Genomic DNA, 14,255 nt, shown 5'->3' on the forward strand with positions numbered 1-14,255 from the left:
GGATTCATTCGATGGATTCTCGGAAGCCACTCCGACCGAACTTCCGGAAAGGCGGCATGAAGAAGGTGCTCGAGGAGGAGTTAGCGGCAAGAAGCAACTATGCGACAACCGCGGGAATATGTGTCGGGGAGTCAACGGGAGCGAAGGCGTCTTTCTGGCCGGAGGTGCTAAGAAACACCGAGAAAACCGACTCCAACGATATCCGAAACACCGCGGAAGGCGTCCGGGAAGCTACGGGATGGGAGTGCCCTGTCGACAAGAATAGCATATACGCCCTTTGTCAATTACATGAGGTGTATGTGGACGAGAAACGACGGCGCACGGAGGATGCGGCCGGACCATCGAAGATACCGGAAAGCTGGAACTCCGGAGGAAAGGTAAAAGAGAAGGCGACTCCGGCATTCAAGCTCGCCTCGGACATAGAACAACAAACCGACTTGAAAAGAGTGTTCGAGGAAAGAATCTTGGATAGCCGGGTAGATTTTTCGCTGCGGGAACTACTCGGAATAGCGAAGAAGGAGTTTCACGATCTTCTTGTGGATCTCGTAAAAAGGAAGAGACAAAGTACGGAGGAAAATGCTCCAAGGGTGAATGCAAATACCGTTTCAATGAACGACACCGAAGTGGAAGGCGAAATTCCGAACTCCCACTATACAAGGCCACACTGGGCACGTGCGACTACGGAGACTCCGGTCCGAATCGGCAACATCAAAGAACCCGTGCTAGCATTGATTGATCACGGATCGGAGATCAACTTGATGTCCAAGGAGTTCTACCGAAAGGGGAAGTGGCCTATAAACACCAACCATGGATGGAAGATTCGGGCAGCCACGAAAACGACAGAAGACTTATTTGCGGCTTGTCCGGATGTGACGGTAAAGATCGGGGATGTCGAAATTGACCAAAATTTCTTTGTGCAGGATGAGGTTTCACATTCTGTCATCCTCGGCCAACCCTTTATCACGGCTTCACGGATGGAGACGAAGGTGCTCGATAGTGGTGCGGCTTTTGCGCGAATTCGGAGCCAAAACGGAGGGAAATCCGTCCAATTCCTAACGGTGCCGGCAAATCACGAAAGGAACAAGAGGGAACTCTTGTCCCAAGTGAGAATGGATTTTTAAAGCGGACTGTTGCGGAGTGGGGAAGTGATAGTCCGAGAAGCCCTGATACCCCACACAGGAAGAAACCTCTCGGAGCAAAACAAGTACGAATCGGCCCGGATGGGGCATCTACGTACACGGCCGTAACCGGAGGAATGAAGAAACAATACCGACAAGTGGAGGATAAGTTACGGTCGGCATCAATAATAAAAGAGGACGAAGAAATCGTGGGAGTGATCGAGGAAGTGTTCTATGGGAATACACTACAACGGCTTGAAGAGCTTGCGGAAGATAAAAGCCAAGGGAACCGGGTAGTCCCGGTGGAATCGGTCGAGATGTACGAGATCGTTGCGAAAATGGGGCCGGATGCGCTCCGCAAAGAAGAAGCAATGGTAAGTACGAAATACAAGACCGTGGAGAAGAAGGTGAAACCGGCCGCGGGACCACTACCCGCCGATAGCGAACAAAAGAAGAAAGAAGTCTCGGGAGATCCGACACTTCGGAAGTCCGTGGATATCGGACATGCCTTCACAGACGAGACCCGGAAGAAACTTCGGATCGGTGGAGGTGGGTTCCTCTTACAAGAAGAAGAAAAACGGTTTCGAGAGATGTTGGAGCAACATGGCAAAGCATTCGCGTTCACATCGAGGGAGATCGGATGCATTAATCCAAAGATAGTGGAGCCGATGGTGATTTTCACGATTGATCATGTACCGTGGAACTTGAAGCCGATTCCGGTGCCACGGGCGCATATTCCGAAAGTCATCGACTTGCTCAAGGAGAAGGTGGCGATGGGGATTCTAGAGCCATCAAGTGCTCCGTACTCAAATCGATGGTTTACGGTTCCGAAGAAGAATGGGTCACTCCGATTCATCCAAGACTTGCAACCGGTGAACAAGGTCACGATCCGGAACTCGGGAGTCGGTCCGATAGTGGACGAATTCGCGGAAGCTTTTGCCGGACGTGCGATATACTCCATCGGGGACCTATACTCGGGGTATGATCAATTCCAACTAGCCGTGGAGAGCCGAGACATCACTACCATGCGGACACCGATAGGACTAGTTCGAATGTGCACACTACCACAAGGAGCGACAAACTCGGTTGCACATATGATGAACGCGATGAACAAGGTGCTTCGAGATTGCATCCCGGAGATAACGATGCCGTTTCTAGATGACATTCCGATGAAAGGATGCGCGGTGGAAGCAAAAGATGAGACTATGGATGATCGGGGATGCCGAAAGTTCGTGGTCGACCATATTCATGATTGCGAGAAAGTGTTACGAAAACTAGAAGATGTGCACCTAACACTTTCCGGGGAGAAATCGGCATTCGGGCAAGAAGAAATATTGGTGGTCGGACATCTATGTGGACCCTACGGCCGAAGACCGTCACCAACAAAGATCGATGCGATTCAAGCTATGAAGGAAGTATGTGAGTCAACATCGGAAGTCCGAAGGTTTCTGGGTGCGTGTGCATTCTATCACATATGGATTCCGCACTATGCACATATAGCGGACCCGCTCTATCACTTGTTGCGGAAAGGTAAGAAATTCGAGTGGAAACCGGAACACACTAAAGCCATGAGGAAGCTCAAGAAGACACTATGGAGGGCGGAATCACTTAGGAAGCCAAGCTACGAGCGGCCAATCATAGTAACGGTTGATACAAGTCCAACCGGTATCGGGTGGGTCATCAATCAAGCCGAATCGGATGGTTCGCGGTATCCGATCCGATTTGGAGCAAAGGTCCTCAACGAAAGGCAACGCGGATATGCACAAGTCAAAAGAGAATTGTGGGGAGTCGTGTCGGCGATAAAATCGGATCGGGATTATTTGATCGGAGCTGAAGTGGTGATCGAGACGGATTGTCTTCCGATACTCGGGATGATGCGGTGTTGTACGATACCGGATGTGGCTATGCTAAGGTGGATTGCATATGTCAAGTCACTTAATCCGGAGGTTCGACACATCTCGGGGAAGGACAACGCGGTAGCAGACATGTTATCGAGGGCGCGGTTTGAAGACGACATAACCGAATCAGATAATGAAGAAGTTTCCGAAGACTACTTCACGTCAGAACACATATGCCGAGTGAACGTGATCCGAGAATTCCGGGAAGAAGAATACGAGGGGGAAACCTTGATGATCGGGAAGATGCTACAAGAGGTCGAGGATTCAACCAATGATAAAGAAAGGAGAGCCGAGATCCGAAGGAAGAAGAGGCAAGTCCAAAAGTTCTTCTTGGAAAACGGTTTAATATGGAGGACGCCGAAAAGACCGGATGGGATACCACTTCGAGTAGTCGGGACGAAAGAGCAACGAAACCGGATAATGTCCGAGTTCCACGAATCCGATTGGGCTGGACATCGAGGAACATGGGCAACTTTTGTGAAAATCAAGCAAAGATATTGGTGGAAGAACATGTATAAAGATGTCGCGGAGTTCACAGAAAGCTGCGAGAAATGTCAAGTCTACTCCGGGGTCCGACACCGAGATGAGCTGCATCCGACATTCTCACCGACAATCAACTTCAAGTGGATGGTCGACATTGTAGCTATGCCGACCGGGATTGGACAAAAGAAATACTTGGTGTTAGCTCGAGAAGATCTCACAAACCAAGTTGAAGGTCGAGCGCTTCGGAGGAAAACGTGTGCCGCGGTGTGCCAATTTCTTTTGGAAGAAGTGTTTTGTAGGTACGGCTGCGTAGGACAAGTGATTGCGGACCGGGGAGAACTCGACTCGGACAAAGCTAGGGGATTCTTCGCCAAACATGGAGTTCGGTTAACGTTGACAACGGCCTACAATCCGGAGGCCAACGGGAAGATCGAACGAGGACATAGTCCGATCGTGAAAGCACTTGCGAAGGCATGCGACGGAAGGGTGAAGGATTGGCCACAAATGCTTCCGTATGCACTATGGGCGGATCGGACGACGCATAGCTCCGTGACCGGTTACATGCCGGCAGAACTCATGACCGGACAAGCACCGGTAATGCCAACGGAAACCGCAATCGCGACATGGACAATACTACCGTGGAAGGAAGAGATGAGCCGGGAAGAACTACTAGCGGTCCGGATACGACAACTGGAGGGAAGACCGAAAGATGTAGCGGAAGCGTCACGCCGACAACAAGAAGCACGGTTCCGGAACAAAAGCCGGTTCGACACAAAGCACCGACTACGACCGAGGAGGATTGAAGAAGGAGATTGGGTGATCGTATATGATAGTAGCTTGGACCATCAGCATACAACGATGCGGAAATTCGCGAAAAGGTGGTTCGGGCCGTACGAGGTTCGGAAGGTCTTCGACAACGGGACGTACCGACTGTCCGAGTTGGATGGAACAATACTACGAGTGCCTATAGCCGGGAAGCGGGTGAAGATTTTCAAGAAGCGGACCGACGACAAACCTTATGTGATCCAAGTCGAGGCCGACAACGAGGAGCAATCGGACGAAGACCACAATGATGCGGGAAGCGAAGAAAGTGGATTACAACTCATAGTCGACATAAGGGGAGAATCGGAGGAAGCTTCGGATGAAGACGGATACGAAGAATCAAGAACTTCGGCACATACCGGAGGATGTGCGGGTTTGGAGGGGGCGAGTGTCGTAGTGTAGGTTGCACACTATGTGGAAATTATATTTTTGTCCCTCCGGATAGAGAATGGAGTGCTCGGTGAGAACCGGAAGAAAACGGCATACCGGCAAGGAGGAAAACGGCATACCGTCAAGGAGGAAAACGGCATACCGGCAAGGAAGAAAACGGCATACCGGCAAGGAGGAAAACGGCATACCGACAAGGAAGAAAACGGCATACCGGCAAATGTAAAAAGAAAGAGACATAAATGTAAAAAGAAAGGAAATACTCACTACTGCGCAGGGCGTGATTCGAACTCTGCACCTCCACGTTGACAAACCCCAACCTTACCATTACATTAACTTATCTTAAGTGTTTTAAATATAGATTTAATACGTATAAGACTTTTATTTATGCATACCTTTATTAAAAGGTAAATCGTGTATTTCTTTTAATATATGAAAAAGAAAAACGCGAGACACTAAAAATAACTCATGCACATCTAGCGTGCATGAGCCCTATACTTAGGAAATAAAAAAGCAACACATGCACATTTAGTGTGCATGAACATATGAGAAAAAGCATGTAGCTACGCTTAGTCTCTCCCATCACTATATAAGGATGGGGAGCACATTGTAGTGGTTGTTGATTTTTTTGGATTAAGAATTAATCAATACAAAAATTATTCGTGGGATTCACGATTTATACATCTACTTCTCTCTTAACACCCTAAGTACCAATTAATATAGTATACTCGTGTGATTCACGAGTTTCTTATCTTTCTCTTTGCTATTTACTCATAATTAATCTCTATCTCACGAACTTCTTTCTCCTAGTCCAAGACCTCTGTGGTTCCCACCCGACTCACGCAACGATCCGGAGCCGAAAGGCACGACAACGCGAGGAAACGACCCGAGGTGGAACTACCAAGCCCCACGTTGGTTGTTTCCTACTCACCTCCCACCCTCCCACTGTTGAAGGCCAAAGGATCAGGCTCGTGTTGGCCGGCTATGATTGTCACTAGTTTATAGCTCTAGATACCTACTTAAGTAGAAAGTATGAGAGGATACGTACGTAGTCTCATAGTCTTGAACTCAATCGGGGGGTGGTTCCTTGATTTATATACAAGCCATCTTGTATAGTCTTTCTGTAAAAATCTCTCCTAACTAGTGGGGAAGTAGCTCCATTTTTGGAGAAAAAAAAAATTCTAAGCTGTAGTGATGCATTGTTAGAAGCAAATTGTCAAATAATGTTGGAATCAATCTCGGTGTAAAGCTAGGTTTGGGTCCCTATCACCTACTTTGGTTTATTTGGCCTATCATTTATCTCATAAATGTTAGCACACCCCTTTCCGTCATTTCAACATTCATTATCAATTCACCTCATCACATCATATGTTATTCCCTAGAATCATATCAAAGCATATTTGGTATTGTTTCAATAAATATCATCTAAGACTTAAGTATGCACAATATGAAACCCATTCATACTAGCTAGGTGTGTATTAAACTTACACCCAAGACTTGTCAAGTCTCTAGAATAAAAGGAAAATTTGGAAAAATCTTCACAATGGTCAATATCTAGACCATTAAAATTTCAGTCACTCTTAATTAGTAATTAATGCAATAACTTATCATTATAAAACGATAGTGCAAACCAAATCCATATTTATTACAAATGTTTTTTCTCGGCGACATTATGTATTTTCATAATACAAGCAATAATTGGAAAGCTAGGATCAATAACCTTTAAAAATATGTTGTCCTGACTCCTACTCATTGTGCTAAAGAAAAAAAAAAAATCTAAATAGAGCTGAATATCAACGAGTCAAAAGGAACTTAGCAATATCTTTGCACTAAACTTGTTGTCAAAATCAACCACCTCTTTTACTTGTGGTGCTTTCAAACATAGATATGTTGATTAACCTTCTCTTTAACAATGTTCATGTATCTCTTCTTAAGAAATGGTTCCATCATTACTATGATACAGAACCAAAAATATATATATACATAAATTAAGCACTTGCTTAAAATATGACCATAAGAAGTAGAATTTGAAATTGCACATTGTACTAATATGATGAGTAGTTCAACCCATCCGGTCATCCCTATGTTGTTTTAATCTCAATCTCTCTATTTCTTGATCTGTAATATCATAATCATAACTCTCCCATAAGAATTCTAAATCAAGTCAAGTAAATGCTTTAAAATATCACAAATTGTATCCTATACAAGTCAAGCAAACCAAACCTTTAACTTTATTCTTCAAACAACTAAAAATTCTATACTTCATGAGTATTTATAGATTAAAACAACATATTTCAGCTGCGTTTTTTAAATATAGAGTCTCTACTTGGCATAGAGTGATCTTAAGGAATGGATGTGAACCCTTTTGTTAAACCTCTCACATTAGTAGAGGAAATTCTATTGTATTGTTTTTTTTTTAATTCTATGGGTTATATTATGGTTTCCGTAGGATGTTAAAATATCATCTCTCTCTCCATTAAAAGCTAGTTGCTCGTAGCTAGAAAGTCCACACCGCTTGCCCTCTTAGAGACGCATGCTCAAGTTATATTTGCACTTTTGGAGATAAGATATAATATTCTTTCACTTCAAGATGTGTCATGTTTATGTACTCACAAATGACCTTGTGGTCCAAACAAGTTTATTACAATAAAGTGAGGACTATGGCTTACTCAACAACCTTTCTTTCTCCATCTCTCTCAAAATTAACCTTTACATTTAATGTCAGGTTGAATGTGACTTAACATGATGCAAAGATTGGGATAAAGGGTTCGGAGAGTCGAGACATTAGAGAAATGGGCTCATTAGCATTCTAGGGAGATTGAGACATACAAGAGAAAAAGCATGTCATACAACCACTAGGGGGGTTGAATGAAAGTGTGAGAGAGGCAAAATAATGGAAGTGGAGAGGATTCCCCACTAGCACTATTGGATGTATGAAAGGTTAAAATATGTCCATGGACATTTAAAAAGGTTTAACCATTTTAGGAGAGTTATTTTTCTTTGAGAATCTCTTAAATTTCTAGATATATTTCACCTTCTTTTTTGTCGGTTTTTAACATTTCCAAGCAAACTAATGATTTCCTTTTGTCATAAGATGCCAACCTTCATTGCTTTTATTTACAAACCTTTTTTGTATTGTCTATGGTAAAGGGGTTTCTCATTGTTCATGTAATTGCTTGTCCCTCGATATTCCGCAAAGCCTATGCAACTAGACTATCGCTACACAAAATACTCACATAAAGGGATTTGTGCTTTGCTTGTATAGCTCCAACAATGCTAAATGCAAGCTGAGCAGAATAAAATGAATTAAAAGGATATAAGACACACATGGGTTAGTAACAATGTAGACTCAAAAAACCACATAATTCCAAAACCATAACTTTATTCACATGAAACATATGTAATTTGCACTAGTATTGTGCAATGTACCCCCACATAAAATATCTTTAGCACCCGCCGACAAAATTTTGGCTCAAAAATACCATATAACTTAGTAAGGCTTTGGCATATGTTCCTTACGAGATCCATGCCATGCCATGCTAGCATTTAGGTTTTTTATATATGTATATTTCATTTTGTAATCTAAAATCAATTTATGACATTGCAGCCCAATTGTTCGAATTTTAACCAATCTAGCATGTTTATTCCCTTATTGCAAATCAATTTCTACATACTTGGGTTTTGTTAGTATGAAAAGAATCTAACGAATTGGATAATTATATAACATTTTCACATTCATATCATAAATGTATTTCCTATTTCTTTTCTCTTTGATGGCCCTATTTTTTTTCACAGTATTTAGTTCTTCTCTTTCATTAATGCTGGTAAACCTTAATGGTTATCTAATTCTACTAAATGTCACAAGTCACGACAATGAATATTTTTTATCCGTCGTGCTAGTTAATGTTAGTGGGGTAATGTACTTATTGTTGATTCCATTATTTGCAAATTCTTCTATGTGAATTATTAATCACATTTAGAACCTCACCTCTGTTTAAAAGCATTTACAAATATCTCCATCGCTATAACATTGTCCATTACATTCTCTCAACATCAAAGACATGTCGGTTGTATAGTAATATGTGAACATGCTCTTTTTTATTTTATAATGAAGAGTTTATGTTTAGTTGTTATTCTTAGAATACTAAATACTATGAAGTATATTCTAAACACCCTTTCCTCAATGAACGATTTGTCTCATTCGATGCAAGCTTTTCTTTTCCCCATGGGCTAAAGGCTCGCTTTTCTTTTCCTCATGGACTAAAGGTTCAAACCACGCAGAAGGACAAACACTTTGTATCATAAAGAAGAGTTGACAAACATTTATACATTGACACTTTATATGTATTCCGCGTTTTCTCAAAGATCGATTTTCCAGTTTCCAAAGAGCCAATTGTGAGTTCTACTAAGAAGGTTATTAGTTTTAGCTTTCCTAAGACCTTAAACATATCTATGAAGTGTCATCTCTCCAAAGAACAAGTATCTCCTTAACTTACTTTAGCACTTCTCCGTCTTTTACTTATTTTATCCTTTCTCTTTTTTATGCTCAAAAACTTGTTCGAGCAATTTTCTGACAAACTTGCAATTATTTGAAGATGAGACAACTTTATTTGTTAGAATCGAGATTGTCAGCCTTAGTAAAAAGCTCTTTAATTACCACAGATTCATGCACTCTTCCCAAGCCAAAAAACTCTGATACATGGCATACCCTAAAAGATTTCCAAGATGCAAATCCCACAACTTTACGAAATAACAACAGGGTGAGTTGTAATACAATGAAATTCCACCCATTTTCTAAATAATCATGTGAAATACAAAGAATTGATTGACAAAACTTCGAAAACAACTCCACATGATGGCATTGAGCAAGGAAAATCATCCACCTACGTATTAAGAACACTTTGATTCTAATGTTTCTTTTCTGCTTTCAAGTATTTTCAAATAGATTCTCAACCAACCAGTCTCTTCTTACTTCATCAACTAAGCTACATAACATGCTTCTCTCTCCCTATTGCGAGGAGAGTTTTTAGCAACACATCTACAAGGAGTTCTCGAAAGTCATTCATCAACTAAGCTACATTACATGCTTCTCTCTCCCTATTGCGAGGAGAGTTTTTAGCAACACATCTACAAGGAGTTTTCGTAAGTCAAGATACAAGCCTACCATTATTGTCATATAACATATCCAAGGCAAGTCACAAGTGTTGTGTGGATAGATGAAAATCTAAATTTCTAAGTACATAACTTTGACATTAATAAGTCATCCACCACCACTAGTACATAAGAACTTCCTATGGAGGTTTCATTCCGATGGAGCTTGAAAACCGCCTAATTCATAGATGGGACAAGCCTACTTAATACATTTATTCCACCACATCATGAATATCAATTTATAAATACTTTGCTTTGACACTAACTAGTCATCCACCAATACATCCAAACTTCCAATGAAGCTTCAAAACCGTCTATTTCACCAATGGGCCATGCCGACTAGTCATCCATTAATACATCCAAACTTCCAATGATATGCTTCAAAACCATCTATATTTCACCAATGGGCCAAGCCTAGGATTCAACCCTCCAACAACTCCAAAAGAAAATATCATCAAATCATTCAACATTGCACCACACCTATTTTTAACTCCAAAATCACATCAATCCAAGCAAAGCATGTGCACATCCTTTGATCATATCATGAATAAAGGAGTTTTAAGACTTACAAACAAATTTGGAGAGAAACTACACTTAAACAATTCAATCTCATTCCTTCAAAACACAGATTAAATTATAATTAATAAACCCATTCGCTTATCAATGTCAAGCAAAGACATTTTAGGCCATCAAGACCTCAAGCCTTTTCTTGATACCTTGACCTAAAAAAACTCTTCCTCTTTGATCCATTGAACCGATGCTAAAAATTGGTGAGGCACACTTCCCGCGGAAAAAAGACATGGTTTTTTATTATCAAGAAGAAGAGAGACAAAACAGAGAAAAATCCCCAAGCATGTGGACAAAAATACATGCTGTTTTATCATCAACATCAGTCTCATTAGGTCTTAGCAGACTTTTAAGACTCCTACTACTTTTTTCATTCATTGGAGATTGAACATGATTGAGAGGGGCAATTATTATTATGTCACACTTAGGTGAGAGCCCAGAAACCTTTGCCAGAAGTAGCTGAAGGTGACCTAAGGTTGTCAAACCAGGCCCAATAGGTGGGGTTGTAAATGGCCGGGGATGCGGGCACGGGCCTTGGTGTGAAAGGACCCGCCGATCCGCGCCATCCTTCGAGACACTTGACCAACGGAAGGAGCAACTTCCCGTCCAATATCGCGGTGAAGATCTTCTCGATGTCTTCTCCGGGGCTCCTCGTGGCCGTCCCTCTCAACAAGCTCGTCCCCAACTCGCCCCTCACAAACTTGTAGATCGGGTAGGTCCGGCAGTTCTTGATCTTGTTGGGCACCGCGAAGTCGCCATTGTCGTATCGCTCCCTCGCCTTGGACACCTCTTCATCCAAGCTCTTCTTTAGGTGCGCTTCAAACACGGGGATGGCCTTGAACAAGGGCGACGAATCGGCCTCATTGTTATCTGAAGGAGTCTTCAATGCTTGCTCCACTAGCACCTCCCTCAATTGTAATAGAAGTGCATAGGCCGGATTGGACGGGTTATCGATGTATGAGAACACGGGCTGGTGATCCACCACCGAAAGTAGCTCCTTCTCTGAGAATTTGGTAGGGAGGAGAGATGTGTTCTCCGACTTTAGGGTTGCTTGGATCGATCGCTCCACCAATTTCCTCACCACCGCTTGCATGTTCTCCTCGAGGTGCCTCAAGTCCACCGCCTGGCAAAGCGCGGCCATGTATGTCGCCGACATGAGCTTCAAGATCTCGATGGCCTCAGCCGTCTTGCGTGCCGCGATGAGACCCAAGGAGTTCACATCTTGGTTGTGCTGCTCCGCACTCTGGACATGAGTGGTCACGGGGTTCGCGAGGTATTGAAGCTCCGAGCAATAGGCCGCCATCGCGATTTCTGCACCTTTGAATCCATAATCCAGGCTCGGGTTTGGCCCCCCACTCAAATTGGAGGGTAGACCTGAGTTATAGTAATCGCACACAAGCTCTGCGAATTGCGCAAACATCAATTTGCCGATTGCCGCCAGTGCAATTCTCATGTTGTCCATGGAGACACCTATGGGGGTGCCTTGGAAGTTACCCCCATGTAAGGCCATATCTCTCGACACATCGATCAAGGGGTTATCATTCACCGAGTTTATCTCTCTCTCGATCGCGTGTGTGGAGGCACGGATCACTTCGAGCTGAGGCCCTAACCATTGAGGAGATGTCCTGAGTGCATACCTATCTTGTTTCGGCTTCGAGAGGGGGTCCGTCTCGTGGAGCTTCGCGGCCGCCTTCATGTACGCGCTACCTTCGAGGAGGAACTCCATGACTGCCGCGGCCTCGATTTGGCCCGGATGATGCTTGAGCTGATGGGTGAGTGGATCCGTGAATTCGGGCTTGCCTTGCATCACCTCACAAAATAGGGCCGAGAGAATCTCCGACAAGAGCACGAGGACATTGGCATCAAAGCATGCATTAGCAGCCACAGCCGCCCCGACCGATGTACCATTCACGAGAGCGAGCCCCTCTTTCGGTTGCAAGACAAAGGGCTCCTCCACGCCCGCCAGTTTTAGGGCTTCGAGGGCCGGGATCTCCTTGCCATCGGGACCAAAGGCCCGCGAGTTGGGGCGTGCCGTGATCAACCCGGCGATGTAAGAGAGAGGGACAAGATCCCCGGATGCCGTGATGGTGCCCCGGAGGGGGAGCTTCGGGATCACATTTGCACACATGATCTTCTTCATGGCATCTAGTATGTCCCACCGGATGCCCGAGTAGCCTTGCATGAGGGTATTGGTTCGGACGAGCATGGCCGCTTTGGCATACTTGGGAGGCAAGAAGCAACCATCTCCATCTCTACCGAGCACGCCTGCGTTAAGGAAGCGGATGAGCTCTCTCTGGAGATCAAGGGCTTGGTTGGTGCGGCGGTGAGAAGTGGCCCCGAATCCCGTGGTTACACCATAGGTGTCGGTGCCTTTAAGTATGTTGTTGAGGACCCAATCGGAGCTTTGGTCCACACGAGGCTTCGCCTCGGACTCGTCAAGCTCGACCGAGACGGACGAGCGTTGGGTGATGGCAGTCACTTGGCCGACAGTCAGGCTACTCCCTCTCAACACCACCTTCTCGCTCTCGTAGAACTGGCGGATCATGCCACGCACCTCGTCGAAATGGCTCGTCTCCAGGGCCTCGGCGGCCTTGACCCAGTGCGGGGGTTTGGCCACCGGCCCATCCACGAAGAGGAGGTTCTTGCCTTGCACCGGGAGGGGGAGGGTCGGGGGTCGGTGGAGATCCGCGAGCTTCTTCTGGGTTGTCGACGAAGACTTGTCGGGCCCTGTCGAGGAGGGGAAAGGAGGGGGAGTCCCAGACATGGTTAGGGTTTAGAGATGAGGAGGTGGATTGGCTAATGATGAAATGGATCTGGGTTCTTTCTTTACAAAGCCACAAAATTGATGAAGAACAAAGCTATGTGTGTAGATCTCAAGAAGCTAAGTGTGTAGATCTAAAGAAGAAGAAGAAGAAGAAGAACTAGAAGGAAGACACTCTTCTTCTCTCTTTTAGTATCATATGTCTTTTGTGAAAGACCTCCCTTTATTTATTTGATATTATATAAGATAGATTCACAAGATTAGGAAAGTTGACTTGGTCAAGAGAGAAGAAATTGCTTTGATTTGTTTTGCATTTTTTTTATTTTATAGCATTTGCTTGACTTGGTCAAGGGGCAAGAAATTGCTTCTTCCTTCCTCTTCTTCTTGTTTTTTTTTTTTTTTACTTTGGACTGTGCTTTTTTTTAATGTTTTGTTCCACAGAGTTCTTGTTTTTTACAATCCCCCTAATCCTTATCCAATCTTATCCTTAGAGTGACAATGCTCTCTCTCTCTCTCTCTCTCTCTCTCTATTTTATCCTTACCTTGACAATGTGCACTCCCAAATTATTGAGAGATGCTACTCACTTTCACATGCATCACGTGAATTGTAATATTTTTGGTTCCATAGGTCATTTGTGACCGCTTACGACGATAATAAAATCCATCTATCTATTTGGGGGTTGTTTGTCAACAATGGTTTTAACATCCACACATGATACCCAACAAAGAGTGTGTCATTGTGTGCATGAGGAATCACAATGTGTAGCTTGCAATGCATGTGTGTGTGCTTGTGTCTACATTCCATGGGCATTGGTAACTCTTCTCATAAACACCTGGTTCCATAATGTCGTGCTACCACCCAACAAGTTTTTAAATCCAGTTCTCAATGATATCCCCCAAGCTTCCTCTTAAAACTTTTTGGTCATACATCATTTCATGTTTTAACAAGTAGTAGGGTTAGGGTGCCGCTTGCCCTATTATGAACCCACAGGTTGGTTAATGAACATTGGAGAAAAACATATATCTTGAGAGTTTGGCCTTTTGAAAATGTTAATGGTGCAAGCTTCA

The 14,255-nt window shown here is 43.8% G+C and overlaps 1 protein-coding gene across 1 annotated transcript; it reads right to left on the reverse strand.

Annotated features, from left to right (window-relative positions):
- Positions 1-10,649: 10,649 nt before the first annotated feature.
- On the reverse strand, positions 10,650-13,407 carry LOC147861093 (phenylalanine ammonia-lyase-like). Its single transcript, XM_087323246.1, has one exon. It carries the CDS (start codon positions 13,188-13,190, stop codon positions 10,851-10,853), a length of 2,340 nt encoding a protein of 779 aa, XP_087179372.1. The 5' UTR covers positions 13,191-13,407; the 3' UTR covers positions 10,650-10,850.
- Between the last annotated feature and the right edge of the window lie 848 nt (positions 13,408-14,255).

Source organism: Azolla caroliniana, unplaced genomic scaffold (assembly GCF_043228905.1).
Source record: "Azolla caroliniana isolate FFs.n. ecotype wild unplaced genomic scaffold, voAzoCaro1.0.p SCAF_8, whole genome shotgun sequence".
Classification (NCBI taxonomy): domain Eukaryota; kingdom Viridiplantae; phylum Streptophyta; class Polypodiopsida; order Salviniales; family Salviniaceae; genus Azolla; species Azolla caroliniana.

Excerpts from the sequence above, each read along its gene's own strand:
- LOC147861093 (XM_087323246.1), bottom strand. The coding sequence starts at position 13,190 with ATGTCTGGGACTCCCCCTCCTTTCCCCTCCTCGACAGGGCCCGACAAG.